Here is a 20,201-nt window from a genome sequence, read left to right as displayed (position 1 = left end):
CCTGGTCAAGGCAACCCAGGTTACTGCAGCTGCCTCTAACCAGTCTCCTGCTTCTCTCTTCTAACTCTTCCCTACATCTTTTTTTTTCAACAGTGCAACCTGAGTGCTCAGGATAAAAACAAGTATCAGAGCATATCATTCCTATACACAAAACCCTCCAGTGGTTTCTCATCTCAGTCCAGTAAAATCTAAATTCTCTACAATTGTATAAAGATCCTGTTAAGATCTGCTACATTCCTCTTCTTTTTAAAATCATTCTCCCTAAGTATTTAACACCTCTGACAGTCTACTTAGTCTACATAGTCTACATAGTCATTTGTTTACTGTCTGCCACCTCCACAAGGCAAGAGTTTAATCTACTTTTTCTTTACTGTTAAATGTTTAATGAGGGCAGGAGTTTAATCTGCTTTTTCTTTACTGTTATATCCCCAAACTTGAATGGTGCCAAGTATTTAGTAAGAGTTCAATAAATGTTTGTTGAATAAATGAATGAATGACTATTCCTCTCAAAGTCACAGGAAGCACAGATAATGCTTCTGCCATTTTTTAAATTGAGGTTTCTGCCTCTTGCTGCAAGTGTCAAAGTTAATGAAAACACAAGATTTGTAAGACAACTGATGTGAGAACCATAAAGACCCTAGTAGGCGGGAAAGATTTATTAGAGTCCAGAAATAAGATTCTAGAGTCTTTTTTCCTAGTCCCAAAGTAAAACTTTAAAATAGCCTATATAGCATTTACTGGTTAATCAATCGGTTAATTTTCCCTTCTCTTGTGACCAAATGCTACTCTTAAAGTTCTCAGAAAATTCTGTTTGTATTCTCAATCTTCCTTATACCATCTCATTTTGATGTGCTTTCAGTTCAATGTATTACTTGATAAAGGTGTTAGTTAACGCTACTGTAGCAATCATAGTGCAATACATACATGTATCAAACCAACGTGCTGTGATACAAGTTGCGCAATGTTATATGTCAATTGTATCCCAGTTAAAAATTCAGTGGATTACTGTTTGAAGGGGGGAAAAGGGGACAAAGAGTAAGAGCATTATATAATGAATCTATTCTTCAGATAACAGCCTCAGAAAACTGCTTCAAAAGTGGGATTATACTTGGTGATATTTAATCAGATATCCTGTACTGTCATTTTTTACCCCCTCATCCGCCTAAGAAGAAAGGAAAGGCAGGAAATATACTCTAATTTGAGGGGTCAATGATTTCCTTAAATTTCATAAAATACCAAGTTACTATATAAAGCTGAATATATCTGATACTCTAAAAATTGAACTATCTGGGAAGAGTCAACTTCAAACACCAGCTGTCAGTTATCTCATCAAGACTAAAAGGAATACTGTTTTCCTTATGCCTCTTGAAAGAAGGTGAAAGAAAAACCACTTTTGGAGGATTAGTTGAATCACTAGTCAAAACAAAACATAATGAAACTTCTACTAAGGTCAACGGCTAAAATTTTGGCTTTAGCAAAGAAGTGTCCCAACTGAGGGAAAAAAAGATGGTGAGAAAGGTAATAAAGAACCAACAGCTAGTTAGCCCTCACTTAAGAATTCCTAAAGTCAGCTAAGTAAGTGAATAAGTTGAGAAGCAACTAAAAGGCTTTGGAGGTGGGTGGAGCAGAAAGGAGGGTAGTTAAATAATATTTATCAGAGTGCCAAGCACTTTATATTCATAATCACATTTAATCCTTAAAATAAACCCAGGAGATAAGTATGGTGCGCTTTAGTTTACAGAGAGAGAAACTAAGACATATTGGTAAAATAATCTGAAGGCAATAAAAAATAAAAAGCCAGATATCTTAACTCCAATGTTAAACTATCTCTCTGTTGTTTCTATAACTGAACACATTGGGTCTTAAATCTGGCTCTTAGTTCCCATCTGTAGGAAACTTCAGAGATCAAGTGAATGACTTCAATCAACAAATGGGTTTATTTTCATTCCATATTCATGAATGCTAATCTGATCCAGGACCTGCCCTCTAAAAAAACAAAAGAACATAAAACAAGAAAACCTGCCCCTGATCACAAGGAAGACTTTTACTAAATAGAAGCAACTCAAAAGGCAATGCTCAAAATACTCTGGAAGAAAGCTGTTTGGGAGCATCTATAAAACCTTAGCATAAGTGTGCCTTCACTCAGGAATTTCACTCCTGGATGTGAACCCACTGAAGTGCATACCCATAGTTACCAAAAAACATGTTCAAGAATATTCATAAGAGGGAGTTCCCGTCGTGGCTCAGCAGTTAACGAACCCAACTAGTTTCCATGAGGATGCAGGTTCGATCCCTAGCCTTGCTCAGTGGGTTAAGGACCCAGCATTGCTGTGAGCTGTGGTACAGCTTGCAGACACAGCTCGGATTCTGCATTGCTGTGGCTATAGCACAGGCAGAAAGCTAGAGCTCCAATTCGACCCTTAGTCTGGGAACCTCCATATGCCGTTGATGAATAGCCCTCATCTGGAAATGACCCAAATGTTTGTCAACATTACAATGGAAGAACAAATAGACAGTTGTATCTTTATAGAACAGAACAAACACACTATGTCTAGTGCACTGTATAGAGGGATGAAACCCACAAACATAATGATGAATGAAAAAGCTAGATGAAAAAAGAATTCATACTTTAGGATGAAATTTATATAAGGTTCAAATCCAGTTAAAATTAACCTATGGTGCTAAAAGTCAGGACAGTGATTAATCTTCAGAGGAAGAGTGACTGAGGGGGCAGTGAAGGGGAGGAGAGCTTATGAAATGCAGATAATATTCTTTTTCTTTTATCTGGTATTGTTACATCAGTATGTTCACTTTGCTAAAAATAATCATGTTTTACACTATTTTTTGCACATTTTCTTTTGTTCTGTTATACTTCAATGAAACATTCTTTTAAAACCAGTGTTTTCGTGCACTCGCATGTTCATTGCGGCACTATTCACGATAGCCAAGACATGGAAACAACCCAAATGTCCATCGACAGATGATTGGATTCGGAAGATGTGGTATATATACACAATGGAATACTACTCAGCCATAAAAAAGAATGACATAATGCCATTTGCAGCAACATGGATGGAACTAGAGAATCTCATCCTGAGTGAAATGAGCCAGAAAGACAAAGACAAATACTATATGATATCACTTATAACTGGAATCTAATATCCAGCACAAATGAACATCTCCTTAGAAAAGAAAATCATGGACTTGGAGATGAGACTTGTGGCTGCCTGATGGGAGGGGGAGGGAGTGGGAGGGATCGGGAGCTTGGGCTTATCAGACACAACTTAGAATAGATTTACAAGGAGATCCTGCTGAATAGCATTGAGAACTTTGTCTAGATACTCATGTTGCAACAGAAGAAAGGCTGGGGGAAAAATGTAATTGTAATGTATACATGTAAGGATAACCTGACCCCCTTGCTGTACAGTGGGAAAATTAAAAAAAAAATTATAAAAATAAAAAAACAAAAAAAAAGTGTTTTATCCTTTGTGGGTTAACAGCATAGTATTCACGCTATAATTAATTTGTTTAGCCTTTTTCTTATCTCTCCATATATAGAGAGGCAGGTAATAAAACATAGGTTTTGTTTTCCAAAAAAACTTCAAATTTCATTTCAATTATTGGTTAAAAGTCAATCTACAAAATTCTATTCATCTAAATATAAGAAAATACATTTTCAACTTTAGTTTCAAATCCTGTTGTCATCCATCTTCACTAAACAAAGGAATTAACCCAACTCACCACATATTCAGCTTTAAATAAACATTTTAAATAAAACTATCAACAACTAGGAATTTTTGATTTTGCAATAGGATCTTTGAGCAAAATTCTCTGTAAGACCAACACATTTTTGTCAGAATAATGCACTTTGAAAAATCAACACTTTTCCGTCTAAGAATTTCCAAGCCTCCCATTTATAACTCAACATTAATTTATAACCATCAAGATTTAGATTGTTTTCCTTAAAAAGAGAGAATATGACAAAAATAAATACCTATGGATGATTCTATTTAAGACTATGTTACCATTTCTTCTTTTAGAATATTTTATCACATATGAAAGAATAGCTTTGATATAAATATTTTCTTAACTACAAGAAGGAAAAGGGCAAAGAGAAAAAACAGACAAGCAGGAAATAAAAGTTTATCTAAAAATTTCCTTTGCAAATTAATCCTCTGACAAAGATGAGTTAGTGGAAAGAATGAATATCCTGAAGCACACTACAACATTGTTCCCAATAAACTTTCTTCTGAAAAGCTACTCTACTCCATTAAGGGATGTTATCATTTATTTTGCTGGTTACCATGATGCTGTGATTACAACTTACTCCACATTTTGGAAAGTTATTCTACCTCCTTAAACAGCTCCAGAGTACAGATTTAAGGAAAGAAAAAGTAACATCTATGATGCTCTTATTAATTTTAATGAGCATTAAAATCTTTCAAATGCTATGACTATGAATCACAGTTGACAACTGATGAGAACATTTATAAATTTTCTTTTCTTTTCCCTGCCATAAATGTTACTCATTTTTGTAGCAACTGACATTAGACATTCAAGTATCTTCAGGATGAAATTTCCTGAGAAATGAATCTGGATTCCAGAAGACCCATGGACAGTGCTCCAATGTCAGGTGTGGCAGCATCCAGGTAGAGACAATTTTACAAAGTTACCATTCCAGTGTTACTACTCTACCCAAAGTGACAGAGAAATCCAACTAAACTGGTATGGTTAAGCATATTAACTTCATCCTCTTTTCTGTTATGAATACTATTGAACAATCTATTATGGAATTAGATAATATCTGCAAAAAATTAAAGCAATGATAAGTACTTGAAGCTCTTACTATATAATATAAAGATATTAAGATAAACTGTTAAAATGTCATACCTTCACTTTCCTATTTTTATACATACCATGAAATACTAAACTCAGCTCAGTGTGCAATGAATAAGACCTGTGGAGATTTGTCAAAACCAACTTCTACTATCACTTTGTTTTAAGATAATAGAACTCAAAAGATATTAATTGGGTTTCTACTTTCAAAGAGTATTGAAATAAATTAGGAGAGTCAGAACTGTTCACCACACTACTTTGGATAATCAGGCAAAGTAGAGTTTTTAGTACAAATGACCAAATCTGCTTTGTTGGATACTGTGATCACAACATTTTGATTCTGAATAATGCTTTAGCTCCTAATTTTGCATTATTCCTTTTAAATTTAATTCAAATAGGCATTTCTGGCACTAATATGTAAGTAAAACAATCAGGAGAATTAATGTGTCATCAATTAGGTTCTCCACCTGTTACAATATTCAGAATTTGGGATCTTATTCTGTGACTCTCAGCAAATCAAATCTTCTTTACCAAAATATGTTACAAATGTTTTAAAATCTTACATGCTTGCAAAATGCTCTGCCATCTTTAAACGATGTACAACTGCCAACTAGCATCTTGAAGAGTAAAGCCCAGCTATGCTTGCATATAAAGTGGTTACTGATGTAGTAGGCTGAGAAATAACAGTCATGCTTTATATAGCTTAGATGTCTTTTCTTTTTCAATCTTATTTTATAATTAAATTTTTAGTCCCTAAGGTGATTAAAATGGTTAGACTTTTAACAAAGAGGAAGTTGTGTTAAAAGTAATAGAGTAATACAAACTGTCTAGACTATATTAGGTTTATACTTTTTGATTAGTCCTGCTTTTTGCATTAAGATAGCTATATTTTAAAATACATTTACATTCCAATAAAAAATTCTTCTCATTCTAGCGACGTTCCTATCACTGCCAAGACCAGCAAACATTTTGATGGTCAGTATATGACGTATGTGTGTCTACCACTGCTTATGCCTTTAAAAGAGTAAAGTAAGTAAATGTAGCCATCTAAGGAACTAAAAACAATAAAAGAAACAAACATGGATACCTCAGGATTCTGCAAGCTAATTTTTAGAATATTCTATTGTATCAAAGTATAATTATATGATATAGAAGTTTTAGTTTATCACTTCGCAATTATCTGATAGGAGTTTCAAATATTATATAGGAAGAGCTATCTTATGAATTGAGAATTTAATTACTATAAGGTTTACATTTATATACCCTTTTGGAGTATAACTGCTACCATTAAAAAACCTGACTATAATTTCATTTGTTTGACTTTAAAGGTACTTTGTATTAATACTACATAATTACACAGATATAAGATTATTATAAATTTAATGATACAAATTTAATTGCTTCATTTTACTTTGTAGAAATTATATAGCCTAATATTTTCATTTCTCGCAAATAATAAAATTACAATTAAAATAGCATTTACTAAAAGTTCCAAGAGAACTTTTCGGCCAGTATTTATGGCTTAATGTTCTTTTTTAAGGAAAAAAGAAAATTAAAAAATACATTTTAAGTAGAAATATTTTCTATTTTGGTTTCAATATGAGAGATGGGAGTCACTCTACCTCACAAAGCAGTAAGTCAATGATGTGGAAGACCATGCAGAGTGGGAACTTGGCAGTAAAAAGAGTGAGAAACCACTGGGATGCATACATATGAGCTTCCAGGTTCAGATCAGAAAAATGGCTGTGCAGGTCCGGTAACTGCTCCTGAAAGTCAAAGTGGAAAATTGAGGGGGAGGAACACTGAAGTCGCTCTATTTTCTGCCACAACTATGATTTATGACAAGCTTGCTATGATCACTCTCAATTTACTATAGCATTCATAGAATTTTATACAACTACACTGAGGTGATGACAGGAGATGCAAACTAGGGATATGACAGATAGAGGACAAGACAGGCAGATACATTATGAACAAATAACAGAGATCAACTCTTGCTCACTTGACTGTTCCTGTTTCTTGGGAAAGGTTTGCTCTGACAGAATACCTGCAGTCTAGTGAATATCATGACTCCAGGGTCAAGTTATAGCATCCCCATTCAGGGTTCAACTCCTAACTAGCCAGGAAAAAAATGTATATTTTCTTTAAAGACCATTTAATATCAATATCATCTGAGTTCTTTGCTATTACTTCAGTACATTATGGTCCTGAAGCCCCCACCATAACTGTACTTTTCAATAATCTATCTTCAACATATTAAAAATGGTAAATACAGAAATTGTGCAAGTATATAATGTATGAAATTTGATGTCTCCTAAAAAAACTTTATGCTAGCTCTCTTTCCCCAAGTTACACAAGTAAATGCTTTTCAAAAGCATGAAAGGCAGGGAGTTCACTGCTGGCTCAGCAGGTTAAGAATTGGAATTGTCCCTGCTGTGGAGTGGGTTCGATCCCTGGCCTGGGAAATTCTGCATGTTAGGGGCCATGGACAAAAAAAAAAAAAAAAAAAAAAAAAAAAAAAAAAAAAGGGCAAAATATAAAGGCTTAGCATAGCTACTTCCATAACTGAAGGACAAAGAAAGGCAAAGATATATAAGAGCCTACTTTAGTTTTGTTTTCATAAGCAGACCAAAAAAAAAAATATATACCACTTCTTGTACAAGATACTCTGAAAAATACCTCAGTCCCCATCAGGTACTTTAAATGGGGTGTCCAAGTGGTCACTGAGTTAACAGACAAAAAGTGCTAACAGAAAAATTTTGGATTTCTTCACAGCACCATGTACTTGCTCTTCATTTGTTAGGTACTTTTATTTGACTCTCAAAGATCTTAAGAATACTGACTTTTGAAAAAAATATGAACTTCTATAAATTAAAGGTAAAAAAGTGAAGAATCCCAAATATTTACTTGGAAGAATTAAATCTCTAAAAAAGAGCCTACTGCTTTTAAAACAAAACAAACAAAACAAAACAAACAAAAAGAAACAAAACCTCTCCCTTATCTAACTTCATCACCCCTCCATCTCCCTCAGATCCAGAACGTTCAGGATCCATTCACAAGCCTACTTTCCTACATCCTGCTGGTAAACCTTAGTCAGATCCTGCTCTTTGAGGGTGGAGAACCCCTCCATTCCATTGGCAGGCCCACTCAGTATTTGCCTCATCTTGTTCAACCTGAGATTCGGTTTTAATTATTGGTCTGGTGGCCAGAAAGGGAGGTGGGAGCAGATCTTGAGGAAAATCAGCATTGTCTCACAAGTCATCTGCTCCATCTGAAGAGGCTATTGTTTTTATTGTTCACAGATGCTAGGTTCTTCTACACAGTCTCGTCCCCTCTCATGCCCACCTGTCCCTGTGCTTACAGTTCTTCTGACATCCTTCCCCCTTCCTTGATTTCTCATCCATGTTTAAGGTCTCCTACCCTCCTATATTCCCTTTTCCCAATAAAGCTGGCCTGAACCTCACAACACACTCTCACTTTCCACCCCCCTGTTCTAATCTGTCTGTCTCCTATTGGCTTCACTGCCCCTTTGGATACCTATGGATCTCCTGACAGCTCATATCAATGAGCTCCTACCAGTATCTTCTTCTCTCACAACCACTTTACATTCCCCCAATATGGAATCAATGAATGCATGTGTTTTCTTCACATTTCTCTTGGGTTCACAATAACTCATTAAGAGAAAGCTGATATAAATGTGCTGTTTAAGCTATTCAGTAATTCCTTTATTACTCCAGATAATAATTTTGTCCTTGCTCACCATTTTTTATGACAGATATGTAAAATAATATACATTTCTCATACATATAAATTTACACATAGACATTACGAGATTGTTAACAACATTGTTTAGGATCCGAAATCACATAGGAAAAAATTTAAAGTATGTCTCTACATTACAATATTTTAGGTGGTTTTTAATCTCACCAATATCTTTCTATCTCTTCAAAGTGTTCTCTACATGTGTACCTAAATACAACACAGGTGCTAATTAATACTGAGAAAAATATTAAGTATTTCAGTTTCTATTCTGTAAATACCTTTTTTTTTTTTTTTACAAATAATACTCATCAATCTCTTCATTGACTGACCTCACTGTATTTGCATTTCAAAGTCTATTAAAGTTGACTATTTTTATAAATGGTCAAGTAGTAAATAAATATTTTATGATAGTAAGACCACTTACAGATGTTGGTCAGAAACCAGGAGTTATCCTGGCTCAGAAACGAATCTGACTAGCATCCATGAGGAGACAGGTTCGTTTCCTGGCCTTTCTCAGTGGGTTAAGGATCTGGCATTACCATGAGCTGTGATATAAGTCACAGACGGGGCTTGGATCCTGTGTTGCTATGACTGTGGTATAGGCCAGCAGCTACAGCTCCAATTCGACCTCTAGCCTGGGAACCTCCATATGCTGCTAGTGTGGCCCTAAAAAGACAAAAAAACAAAAACAAAAAACCAAACCAAAACCAAATCCATTTATATTTTCTATAACTTCCCATTAATTTTTCATAAACCATCATTCAATTTTATTAGACTTTTTCTATAACTCAAGAAATCCTGGAGTGATAAAAGTTCCTTGTTGCCATTTACCTGCATGAGTCTCTCCAACTGATAGAATTTGCAGTGAAGATCTTCAAAGTTGTTTTTGTAGAGGTCTCGTAAACCATAGTCGTACATGATTTTCACCAAAACACAGAATGCTTGTTCTTCTGGCATCTACAGGAAACATAAATACATGGCTGAGTGGCATTTAGGCAGAATGTCAGAAGGATTCCTTTGTGCTCTGAGTCCCCTGCATTTATACTTGGAGGCCACTAGTGAATGAATTCTTCAGAACCAGCTTTCTGCAGTGACATAGGTTAAAAACCGTGTTCCAAGTTTCGAGCTTCCTCATTTGAGATGAATTTCCCTCTTTTGTTAATTTTAATCATCCTGTCATTCATTCATTAAGCCATTTTAAAAATAGGAAATGCAATTAAATGATTCAAAAATGAAAACAATGTAGAAGTATAAAAAGGTCAAAGTCCCACTCCTCTCTATCCCAACTGTCCACTAATCTCTGTATCTGGCCCCTCCTTTTGCATAACTGCTTAACTAATCTCAATAATTTCTCATGTATCCAGGTAGTGTTTCTTGCTAAAAGAATTTAGAGAAGGATATATTCAATATTCTAGAAATTATACCAAGCGTACAAAAAAAGTTGTTGTCTTCACTCAAGGTCCTAGGATGTAACTATGATGTAAACATTTAGTTTAAATGTCACTCTTTGAAAGTGTGACCTTGGCTGATTATTGTACTTGACACCTTTGTTATACTAACTTCCTGCCTAAATAATTGAGTCAATTAAATTTTGACTTATCCACTTGGAAATGTAACTGTTTATTTAAGTTCCTATACAAATCGGCCACTTCTACTATAAATCATGAAATACATAAATAAATTTAAAAAAATCTCTTAAAGTTAAATAAGTGCAGTTACCTGTTGTCATTTTCCTTCTCTAAATATTTGCTCATTTCTTTTTTATCTATGAGTTGGGGGCCCTAACTTTGACCCCTGAACCCCCACTGTTCAAGTCAGGGAACATTTTTTCAACTTACATGCAAGTTATTTAGAAAGTAAGCACACTGTATTTTTTTACCTCTTCAGCAATTCTGTCTTTGAAGCCTCAAATGACATAAGTGACATTAACTTGCATATATACATAGCCTATAATTCTTCACTTACTACCAAGTTCTAAGCCTCATCTTCCCCTCAGATCTGTACTAAAATGACTATACCAAAAAGCTACATGGAGGATAATTGAAACCAGCCCTTGAGAAACAAATTCACTTACTCTTTCTGTCTTTCTAAGTGATGATGAGTTGAATATTTTACCATCTGGTATCATATAAAAGGGATAAACCTTTATTTCCTTGAATGTGGTAAAATCACTGAAACAAATTAAAGTTTAAATGCCCTTCAGCAACACTGAACATATGAGGTAATGTACTGAGCAAGGCCGTAGATACAGAAGTAAAAGTATAGTGCCTTCCCAAAGGACAAGGTAACAAGCAACTCTACTGGAGTTTGATGTAGACACAGAAGTCCTGCGGTGGGGGAGGCTGGGTGTGTGGAAGAGGAGTTAGACATCACTACAGCCACAGTACCAACAGAGAATGGCTAGGTAGGAGCTAGATAGGATAAATTATTCACGAAAATGACACATGTACATTTCTGCTTTGCTTTTAGGTATGGAGCTTAAATCCATTCATATTCATTCATTCATTCCTATGCTTGCTTGCTCGCTTTCACTCTTTATCTCTGTCTCCTTTTTTTTTTTTTTTCTTGGTCTTTTGTCCTTTTAGGGCCGCACCGCGGAAGTTCCCAGGCTAATCGGAGCTGTTGCTGCCAATGTACGCCAGAGCCACAGCCACGGCAGATCCAAGCCATGTCTGCGACTTACACCACAGCTCAAGGTAACACCGGATCCTCCATCCACTGAGCAGGGGCAGGGATTGAACACGCAACCTCACGGTTCCAAGCCGGATTCGTTTACGCTGTGTCATGGCAGGAACTCCTCTGTCTCCTTTCTATTTCTATCTCTTGACCCCCCCTTCCTCTCTCCCACCTTCACCCTCCCTGTTCAACTGTCTGTCTTCTTTCTCTTTCACACACAAACAATATATTTAACAAATGTTCTTTAAGAACAAAAGTATTTGAAAGTATGAACTTGAGCCCTAAAATATAAAACTGACAACCTCAGCCTGTAATCTTTGTTTTTAAAAATATATGACCGTATTTGGTAGGGAGGTGGGTAGTCTTGGAGTTAGTATTCTTCAAGTCTAGCTTTAGCACTACAGTTAAGGTTTTGATTTTCAGTTAGTTCATGTGTCACATGAAAATAGTAGACTAAACATATAAAATACCAGACCAGCTGGGGTAGAATCAATACTGACTACCTGTGAAGGCTAAGGTCAGATATAATAAGCTCTTATGGGATTTCAGATATTACCTCATCACCAAACTGACTGAAAATGAATCCCTGTGAAGGCAGAAAAAGACTGCTAACAGAATGAGTGAGAAAAATAATGGGAAATAGCTATAGTCCTCTGGAAAGTGGAAATTCAAACTTCTCTTTCTAGTTTAAATACTAAAATGGGATCTATTTAGCATGGAATTCTTCTTTTTCAATTAATGTATTCATCATCAGTAGTAGCAACTAGGATAAGCATACCAAATTCAGCAAAAATGTCAAAGGTTTAAAAAATAAAAACAAATATCTAGACCTGTATAAAATATACCTGAACAACAAAAACTGATTAACATTTACACTAGAGAAAAAAGGAAATGCATACATGACTTAAATGGTATTTTGCTTTTGAAGGATAAGACAATGCATTTTTAAGAAATATAACTCAGTAAAGTGTCAATAATGGGGAGTGAAGGCATAGCTTGATGTTATAAAACATAAGACATATAATAAAAAAATATTTTGGAAATTATAAACAATAATCATATACTGGTGGCCATTAATGATTCAATGATGGCAGAAAAACTTACTGACAACAAGTTATAGTTTTGTCAATGCAAATAAATATAATACTAATAATTCTAATGATAAGCTGGGTAATAGGTACCTAGCTGTAGCAGGAGCAGTATTTGGCCATTATCAAAACAAATCAAATACAGAAAATAAGTAATCTGGAGTTGAGAAGCAAAGAGCAGCAGCACATCATTGTATGGTATTTCCAGCAGATAAAACAGATGTAAATAGACTCAAGAGTATAGGTAACAATAAAATCTGGCAAAATAATTAGTCAAGTAATCAATTTTCAGTATTTACCAGTTTTTAATATATTTAATTATGTTTCTATCACTTAATTTTTCCCAGATTTATTGAGATGTTATTGATGTGAAACATTATGTAAATTTGTGTACAAAGTAATGATTTTGTTTATATACGTGTGTGTGTGTGTGTATATATATGTATTATAAAATGATTACCACAATAGGTTAGTTAATATATCTATCACCTCACATAGTTATGATTTTTGTTTTTTGTGGTAAGAAGTTTTTGGTTTTTTATGGTGAGTAGTTTTCAAATATATAATACAGTAGGGTTTTTTCTGTGATTCAATATTTTTATAGATTACACTCCATTTAAAGTAATTGTACAATCATGGCTATATTTCCCTATGCTATACAATATAGCCTGTACCTTATTAATTTTACATGTAGCAGTTTGACAACACAGTGTTAACTATACTCATCATGCTGTACATTATATCCCTCAAAGTTACTAATCCAGTAACTAGAAGTCTGTATCATTTCACTGCATTTACTCATTTCCTCCATCTTCCACTGCTGGCAACCATAAATCTACTCTCTGTTTTTGACTTCTGTTGGTTTGTTTGTTTTTAGTTTCCACACATAAATGAGATCATACATGTCTTTCTCTGATTCACTTAGCATAAAGCCCTCAAGGTTTACCTATGTTGTCACAAATAACAGGATTTCTTTTTTATGGCTGAATAATATTCCATTGTATGTATATACATTTTCTTTATCCATCCATCACTCAATAGATGGTCTGGGGGTGAGGGTGGTTCAGTATCACCCTTAGGTTCTGGGATTTTCCTCATATTGTCCGAAGATAGACAATTGCTATTTGGTCTTCTTGTGAAAGGGGCTGAAACCGAGAATGACCTATGTTGTCACCTTGGTGACCCATAAAGTCTATTTAATTTTTAATAAGCGTTGTGTTTAACAACTGACTCACAATATTCTTTAAAATTTAACAACTGGCTCTCATGAGCTGGTAGGATCTGGCTCCAGCAAAGTACTGACAAAAAAACATGAGGAAGAGTTAGAAATGTGTTTGAAGTGCAATGGAAAATCACTGGAGAGTTCTAAACAGGGGCTCTAATTTTAAATTTTTAGTAAGGTCACTTAGCTGCTACGTGGTGAATAGACTACAGGGAAAGATGGATTATAAACATGTGGGTTTAGTAAGGATCTATCACTTTTCCTTTGTATGAAAGGATAATATACAAGAACATATACTAACCACTGCCCTTGAAAGGGTACCCAGAAATAGATGGCAAACAAAAAAATGTGCTACAGTAGAAAGAAAATAATTTGGAATTACACTAATAGATATGAATTTCTAGATACGCCTTTAGTTACAATTGGGTGACCTTGAGAAGGTAACCTCTCAATGTCTGAGTTTTTTTCAGTTTAGAAACAATAATAACTATGTCATAGAGATGCTATAAAGATAAATGAATTATATGTGAGAGACAACATAGACACATGGCAGGTAACCAGTAAATGTAAATTTCCCTTTTCTTTCCCTCCCTGAACATAAAGAACTATGTCTTACGCATCAATAACTATCACAGTGCTTTATACATAGGTCCTCAAAAGAATAAAAAGAAGAAACAAATGCATGGGTAAAAATGTTTATCTAATAAAAAAATTACAAAAGTAAATTCTATTGCAGTCCTTTCAGCTGTTAAAATGATTTCTATAAATATATGCTCTTAAAGAGGGAGTAGAAAAAATGTGCTTCTTTTCATACAAAGGAGAGCACTTCTTACAGATCACTGGGAAGAAGGTCCTCCTTCCCACTACTCACCCTTTTTATAACTTAAATGATGGCAGGCTACAGTGTCCAGACGCCCCTGGGAGTTAAGGCACACAAGCTTCGGGTGAATGGCTTAAGGTTGGGGTGTACAGGTAGCACAGTTACGTCTTTGAAATTTTACTGATCTTTTAAGGCTGGTCATAAATGGTGCTGAGAACATGATATCTCTGTTATTCACCTTAACCTGATGAGATCTTTTATTTTTCTTAATTCCAAAGCTCTTTGTGGCATGTAGTACAGTAATTTATAAGCCCCTACGAACTTCTGGGCACTGTTGTAACTTGTATCCTCCAAAGCTCTTAGCACAGAGAGTTGAATAAATAGCAAGTATGAAATATTTATTTAAGATAATTTTTAGGAAAACTCTGAATACATCTGCCTTTATCAATGAAGGCATGTCACTCACAGAGGGCAATCTGTTGGCAACTGTGATGGTAAGAGCCAACAAAAATGTAGAAGGAAAGGAAAGGAGTAAAAGTGGAAGCAAGAGGCAGCCAAATGTAACTATATTGGTACTTGATTTCTTTTAGTATTATTAAAAATCCTTAATAGAAGGAACCTTTGTATTATCTGTATTTTTTATTGGTTATTAAGCTTGTCTCTCAATTAGCATAAAACAACAGTCAAGATCTGAGAACTGATAATTAATTGTACTATAAAACCTCCCTTTACTACAGGAGTGGGCTCCCCTACTAAGTAGTATCATGGCATCTGCCTATTTAAAAAACAAAACAAAACATTAAAATGACTATTTAACTTATTATAATGACTAATATTTCACTGAACTATAAAATCTAATTTATTATTGATATGCAATTGATGTCTAAAATTACAATAAAAATAAATCATTGAACAATGTATTTTTAAATAAATTATTAAAATGTTGGAGCACAGTGTGTTTCTAACAGTGAATATCCACCTTTGCTCTGTAGAGATAAACATTAAAATCTTATAATTTAAGATATAAAATCATCATCCATGGCTCTATGAAATATAAAACTAAATACCTGCCTCACACATTGAAAAGCAAATAGAATGAAAACTTCTAGCTGTTTATGTTCCTTTTAAAATCAAATATATGCTAAAATACATTTAAATTTAAAGTCTACTTATAAGTCATAAAACATGCTGTGCAACCTATTAGTTTGCTGTGTGTGATCAATATAAGCTAGTGGGACCAGGGTCCAGAAGAAAACTGTCTGGGTGAATAATTATTAATTTTGGAAAGAACAGCAGCATCTAGCAGTTCCCGTTGTGGCTCAGTGGTTAACGAATCCGACTAGGAACCATGAGGTTGCGGCTTCAATCCCTGGCCTTGCTCAGTGGGTTAAGGATCCGGCGTTGCTGTGAGCTGTGGTGTAGGTTGCAGACACGGCTCAGATCCCGCGTTGCTGTGGCTCTGGCGTAAGCATTCATTCATGACCCCATTTGATCCTCACAAAAATTCTGTAAAATAGGTATTATTTTTACATTTTAAATTTTAGACTAATGAAGTTCGAAGAAGTTAAGTGGTTTGCCAATAACTACCCATCTATTGGATTTAATCCTACGGCTGTACTTTTTTTGTGTGCCAGATACAAAATAAGACTATATTATAAGATATTCAATATTCATAAAAACCCCAAAAAGGTGATAATATTATTTCCATTTTATAAATGAAGAAACTGAAGCTCAAGAAACTTGCCCAAGGTCATGTAACTTGAAAGGTATTAAACCCCAATTCAAATTCATAGTTGTGCTTTTTACTATCCTTTGAAGGAGTTCAGCTTTGAGAGGGCAGAGAAACCTGAGACAGCTAAACAGGAGGATCAAAGAGGATATTTTTTTTTTATGGTAAAATGTTTTGTGTATATTTACAGGACACAGGGAGAAGATGCTGGGAAATGGCTTCAAAGCATTCATGCAAAAATTAATAGAGAACAGGAACATCTCTTGGATTTATAAGGGAAAAGTGATTTGGGAATATAGTAGGGCTTATTAAAAATATACCAAAACTCTTCTAGTAAAGAATCACTATAAGATAAGTGATGTTGGAGTTCCCATCGTGGCGCAGTGGTTGGCGAATCCGACTAGGAGTCATGAGGTTGCGGGTTCGGTCCCTGCCCTTGCTCAGTGGGTTAACGATCCGGCGTTGCCGTGAGCTGTGGTGTGGGTTGCAGACGCGGCTCGGATCCCGCGTTGCTGTGGCTCTGGCGTAGGCCGGTGGCTACAGCTCCGATTCAACCCCTAGCCTGGGAACCTCCATATGCCGCGGGAGCGGCCCAAGAAATAGCAACAACAACAACAACAAAAAGACAAAAGACAAAAAAAAAGATAAGTGATGTATCTGTCTAGCATTTTATCTATCACCTGATGTCAAAATCTCCTTTCTTGTGTGAAAACCATTCCGATGTTCAGGAGGAGCTGATCCAGTTCACTGTCAGCAATGAGGTGGACTCAAGACCTGGCCCAGGCCAATCAGAATACCCTACCTTTCTGATCATAAGAATTGATTCAAGGATGGCAGTTTCCTAAGATAGGCCAATCAGAGTCTGCCAGCTTTTTTTTGTTTGTTTGTTTTGTTTCGTTTATAGCAAAAGACAGTACTTTCTAAATGAAGTTATAAAACTGAAGGGATACAAAGCCAGGCCAGCCTACAACCAGGCTGCCCGCTTTGTGGCCTGCCCATATAAATTAAGGCAAAATTTAAGCAGAACAGAGATACAGAGACACAGATTTCTGATGACAAAATATGAACACTGGAATCCAATCATACCAAAATCATCTCTGCTCTGGACTTCCCATTATGCAAGCCAATATATTCCCTTTTTAATTTAAGCTACTTTGAATGAAGGTTTTTCACATGCAGCAGAAAGATTCCTAAATAACATAATGACACAAATACTTTTACTTATATATACATATAAAGACTCTAGGAAGCCTCTATTTGGTTACCTTGGGCTCCATGGAGTCTTTATTTTCAGGAAAACTAAGAAGTAGCTCCGTTTCCTATTTAAGTCCATTGGTTAAATCTTATCTGAAACTTGTTTTTTTGGGGGGAGAACATTAAAAGATTTGTAATTTTAAAACCTTAAACTATTTTGAAGTATGACATATAGAAAAATACATAAAAGTTAAATGTATAATTCGATGAATAAATGAGTATGAAGTAAAAACAGGTTAATAACTAGAATACTGTTAATCCCACTGAAGATTCCTATGTGTCCTCTCCTAGTCACAACTCCCATCTTCTCACTGTCTGACTTCTTTAACCATAATCACTTCACTGGTGTTATTTACATTTTTCCACCTACGCAGTATCCTAAAACTAGAGAGGAGTTTTGTCTGTTATTGAACTTTATTCTAAAGGGAATCATAGCAAATGATACCAATAATCTGTTTTCTTACTAAACCTTATATTTATAGGATTCATTCACATTAGCTTACATAGAGAAAAACATTCCTTTCATGGCTGTACAGTGTTCCACAATATGAATACACTACAATTTATCCATTTTAATGTATGACTATAATTATAATATTGGACATTATAACAGAGGGCATTTGCGTTCTTTGACTATTATAAACACTGATCCCAAGACGAGTTTAATACATGATTTCAGTATATGTGTTCATCAGTTTGATTAAAGTATACATCTAGGAGTGGAATTGCCTGGTATATGCACCTTTATTAGATTAAGCCAAACTGGCTTCCAAAGGAGTAGTTGTGACTAGCCACAGTTTTTGAAAAAAATTCAATACTTTTAAACATTCTGGATTATCTAAAAATAATCCTTTTTGCAGTTGGAAAGCTTCCATACATGTTGATAATGGTATACATATAGTGATTCAACCTTTAAAAGGAGAATAATCCTATGAAAGTCTAAAAAGTTATGTTAAATAAAAAAAAAAAAACCTTAAAGCTGCTTGACAATAAACACGTAAAAGAAGTATATTGGGTTAAAAATTACCTAGAATATTTTATATGATTTTTAGAATAAATTAAATATATAAAAGGCTATTATTTATTTCCAATTAAGCAGAGGCTAATAATATTATATTACTGATAATTATTGCATAATTAATAAAGGCATATAAACCCTATAATGGCTACAAGCAATCTGTGCTATAATAGTTTTTTCCAATTGTAAATGATAAATTTCTTATAATTCCATTAATAGATACAACAGCATCTATGCAATTAACATTTAATTCTTCCACAGCTTTAACTAATACATGTTATAAAGCTATTATAAAAGCATCTAGAAATTTCCAAGCACCAGGAGAAGATATTTATTTCTTAAAACTATTTAGATATGGAAAAACATAAAAATTCTAAACTTTTGTTTTTGAACCTACTTTCATTTCTGGTCTCTCTTTCCTCTTAGGCAGTGAATGTGAAATATAAATGACCATGGGGGAGGAAAAGACAGCATCCCCAAAAGAAGTAGGTTCTGACAATGATTAATATGGGGCTGCCAAAGGATGTCTGGCAGCAAAAAGAAGCAATAGCTTATGTAACTGATAAAAAATTAGTCAGCAAGACCCTAATAACGTATCTCTCTGGAACCTAAGATAGTGTATTTGATGAATTGTTTAAGCTCGACTGTATTCTTCTACCTCCTTAAACCATGGAGGGAAAATAAAATACAGAAAAGAAAAAATTACAGTTAACTTCTCTTATTCAAATTGGCTAATGGATGAGTTGGTCAGTAAATGAAATATGCTGACTAATAGAATCAGCGCACATACTTTCAATTAGGAATCATATTATTATGTGTTTTCATTAGCACAATACTGAATATCAATTAATCTTTCATCCAGAATTCTGAAGGCATTTCTGTATTTCCGGTTATTTTTACGAACCATGGCAACGACTGCATAATTCTATTAATGCAGGAAGTGTAAGAGACTAGACTGATTTTTTACGCGTCTTGTGACATACTTTGGAAGAAATTTTGTTTGCTAAGTTTACAGTGGTTGATTTTCTATAGCCCTTATGATAGGCAAGTAGATAATGTAAAAAAAACAAACTGGGTTATTTGAATTTTCTAGTTACTTGATTCATTGTCTCTCTCTCTCTCTGCCTCTCTCTTTTTTTTTTTTTTGCTTTGAGAAGGAAATCTGTCCAAATAAGTATGAACTTTAATTAAATTTCTGTTAGGTCTCAGAATAGATTTCCTGGAGAGATACTCTTCTAAGTTTATTTATTTATTTTTATTTATTTTTGTCTTTTTGTCTTTTTGACGGCCGTACCCTTGGCATATGGAGGTTCCCAGGCTAGGGGTTGAATCAGAGCTTTAGCCGCCAGCCTATGCCAGAGCCACAGCAACGCCAGATCCGAGCTGCGTTTGTGACCTACACCACAGCTCATGGCAACGTCAGATTCTTAACCCACTGAGCAAGGCCAGGGATCGAGCCCACAACCTCATGGTTCCTAGTCGGATTCATTAACCACTGCGCCACGATGGGAACTCCAATACAATGTGTTTAACAGGGCTACAGGTCTAAAATGCTAAACTGTGATATATTCAAAGATTACTCTCTGGAAGACAAAGCTTCACTATCCATGGCTTAAACATCAGCTTCTCATCAGAGTGATTGTAAAAGCTCCTTTGAGAGGAACCATGGTGCTGAAATTTTGTGACTACATCCATGACATTGCTTACAGTTTCCCATCCCTCGTGGTAGGGACCTGACTATTGTAGATACTAGGTGGGCTCTAGTAGTAGAGCAAAGGCCCTGAGAATTTGTGGCT

The 20,201-nt window shown here is 34.9% G+C and overlaps 1 protein-coding gene across 6 annotated transcripts in view; it reads right to left on the bottom strand.

The window, feature by feature from the left end:
• Window positions 1-20,201, bottom strand: part of RABGAP1L (RAB GTPase activating protein 1 like) — a 651,588-nt gene that overhangs the window by 223,607 nt on the left and 407,780 nt on the right. For all 6 annotated transcript variants that reach the window (XM_047753890.1, XM_047753891.1, XM_047753893.1 and 3 more), the window contains 2 exons: window positions 9,430-9,555; window positions 6,459-6,602 (listed from right to left, as the gene is read on the bottom strand). In XM_047753890.1, coding sequence (XP_047609846.1) covers window positions 6,459-6,602; window positions 9,430-9,555 — 270 coding nt within the window. The remainder of the gene's footprint in view (window positions 1-6,458; window positions 6,603-9,429; window positions 9,556-20,201) is intronic.

This window comes from Phacochoerus africanus, chromosome 11, assembly GCF_016906955.1.
Source record: "Phacochoerus africanus isolate WHEZ1 chromosome 11, ROS_Pafr_v1, whole genome shotgun sequence".
NCBI classification, from domain to species: Eukaryota; Metazoa; Chordata; class Mammalia; order Artiodactyla; family Suidae; genus Phacochoerus; species Phacochoerus africanus.
This window is presented reverse-complemented; position numbering and strand designations above follow the sequence as displayed.